General features: G+C 70.8%; 1 protein-coding gene across 1 annotated transcript in view; it reads left to right on the forward strand.

Moving 5' to 3' along the window:
- Window positions 1–240, forward strand: part of S1PR5 (sphingosine-1-phosphate receptor 5) — a 3,979-nt gene that overhangs the window by 2,095 nt on the left and 1,644 nt on the right. The window contains exon 2 of the mRNA XM_077767975.1: window positions 1–238. This exon is cut by the window's left edge and continues 408 nt beyond it. Within this exon, the coding sequence (XP_077624101.1) occupies window positions 1–238 (238 nt within the window). The remainder of the gene's footprint in view (window positions 239–240) is intronic.

Genomic DNA, 240 nt, shown 5'->3' on the forward strand with positions numbered 1-240 from the left:
GCCTCCAGTCGGGGACGCACGCTGGCGATGGCGGCCGCCGCCTGGGGCGTGTCGCTGCTTCTCGGACTGCTGCCATGGCTCGGCTGGAACTGTCTGGGCCGCCTGGACGCCTGCTCCACCGTCCTGCCGCTCTACGCCAAGGCCTACGTGCTCTTCTGCGTGCTCGCCTTCCTCGGCATCCTGGCCGCCATCTGCGCGCTCTACGCGCGCATCTACTGCCAGGTGCGTGCCAACGCGCGC

This window comes from Crocuta crocuta, unplaced genomic scaffold (assembly GCF_008692635.1).
Source record: "Crocuta crocuta isolate KB4526 unplaced genomic scaffold, BGI_CrCroc_1.0 scaffold115, whole genome shotgun sequence".
NCBI classification, from domain to species: domain Eukaryota; kingdom Metazoa; phylum Chordata; class Mammalia; order Carnivora; family Hyaenidae; genus Crocuta; species Crocuta crocuta.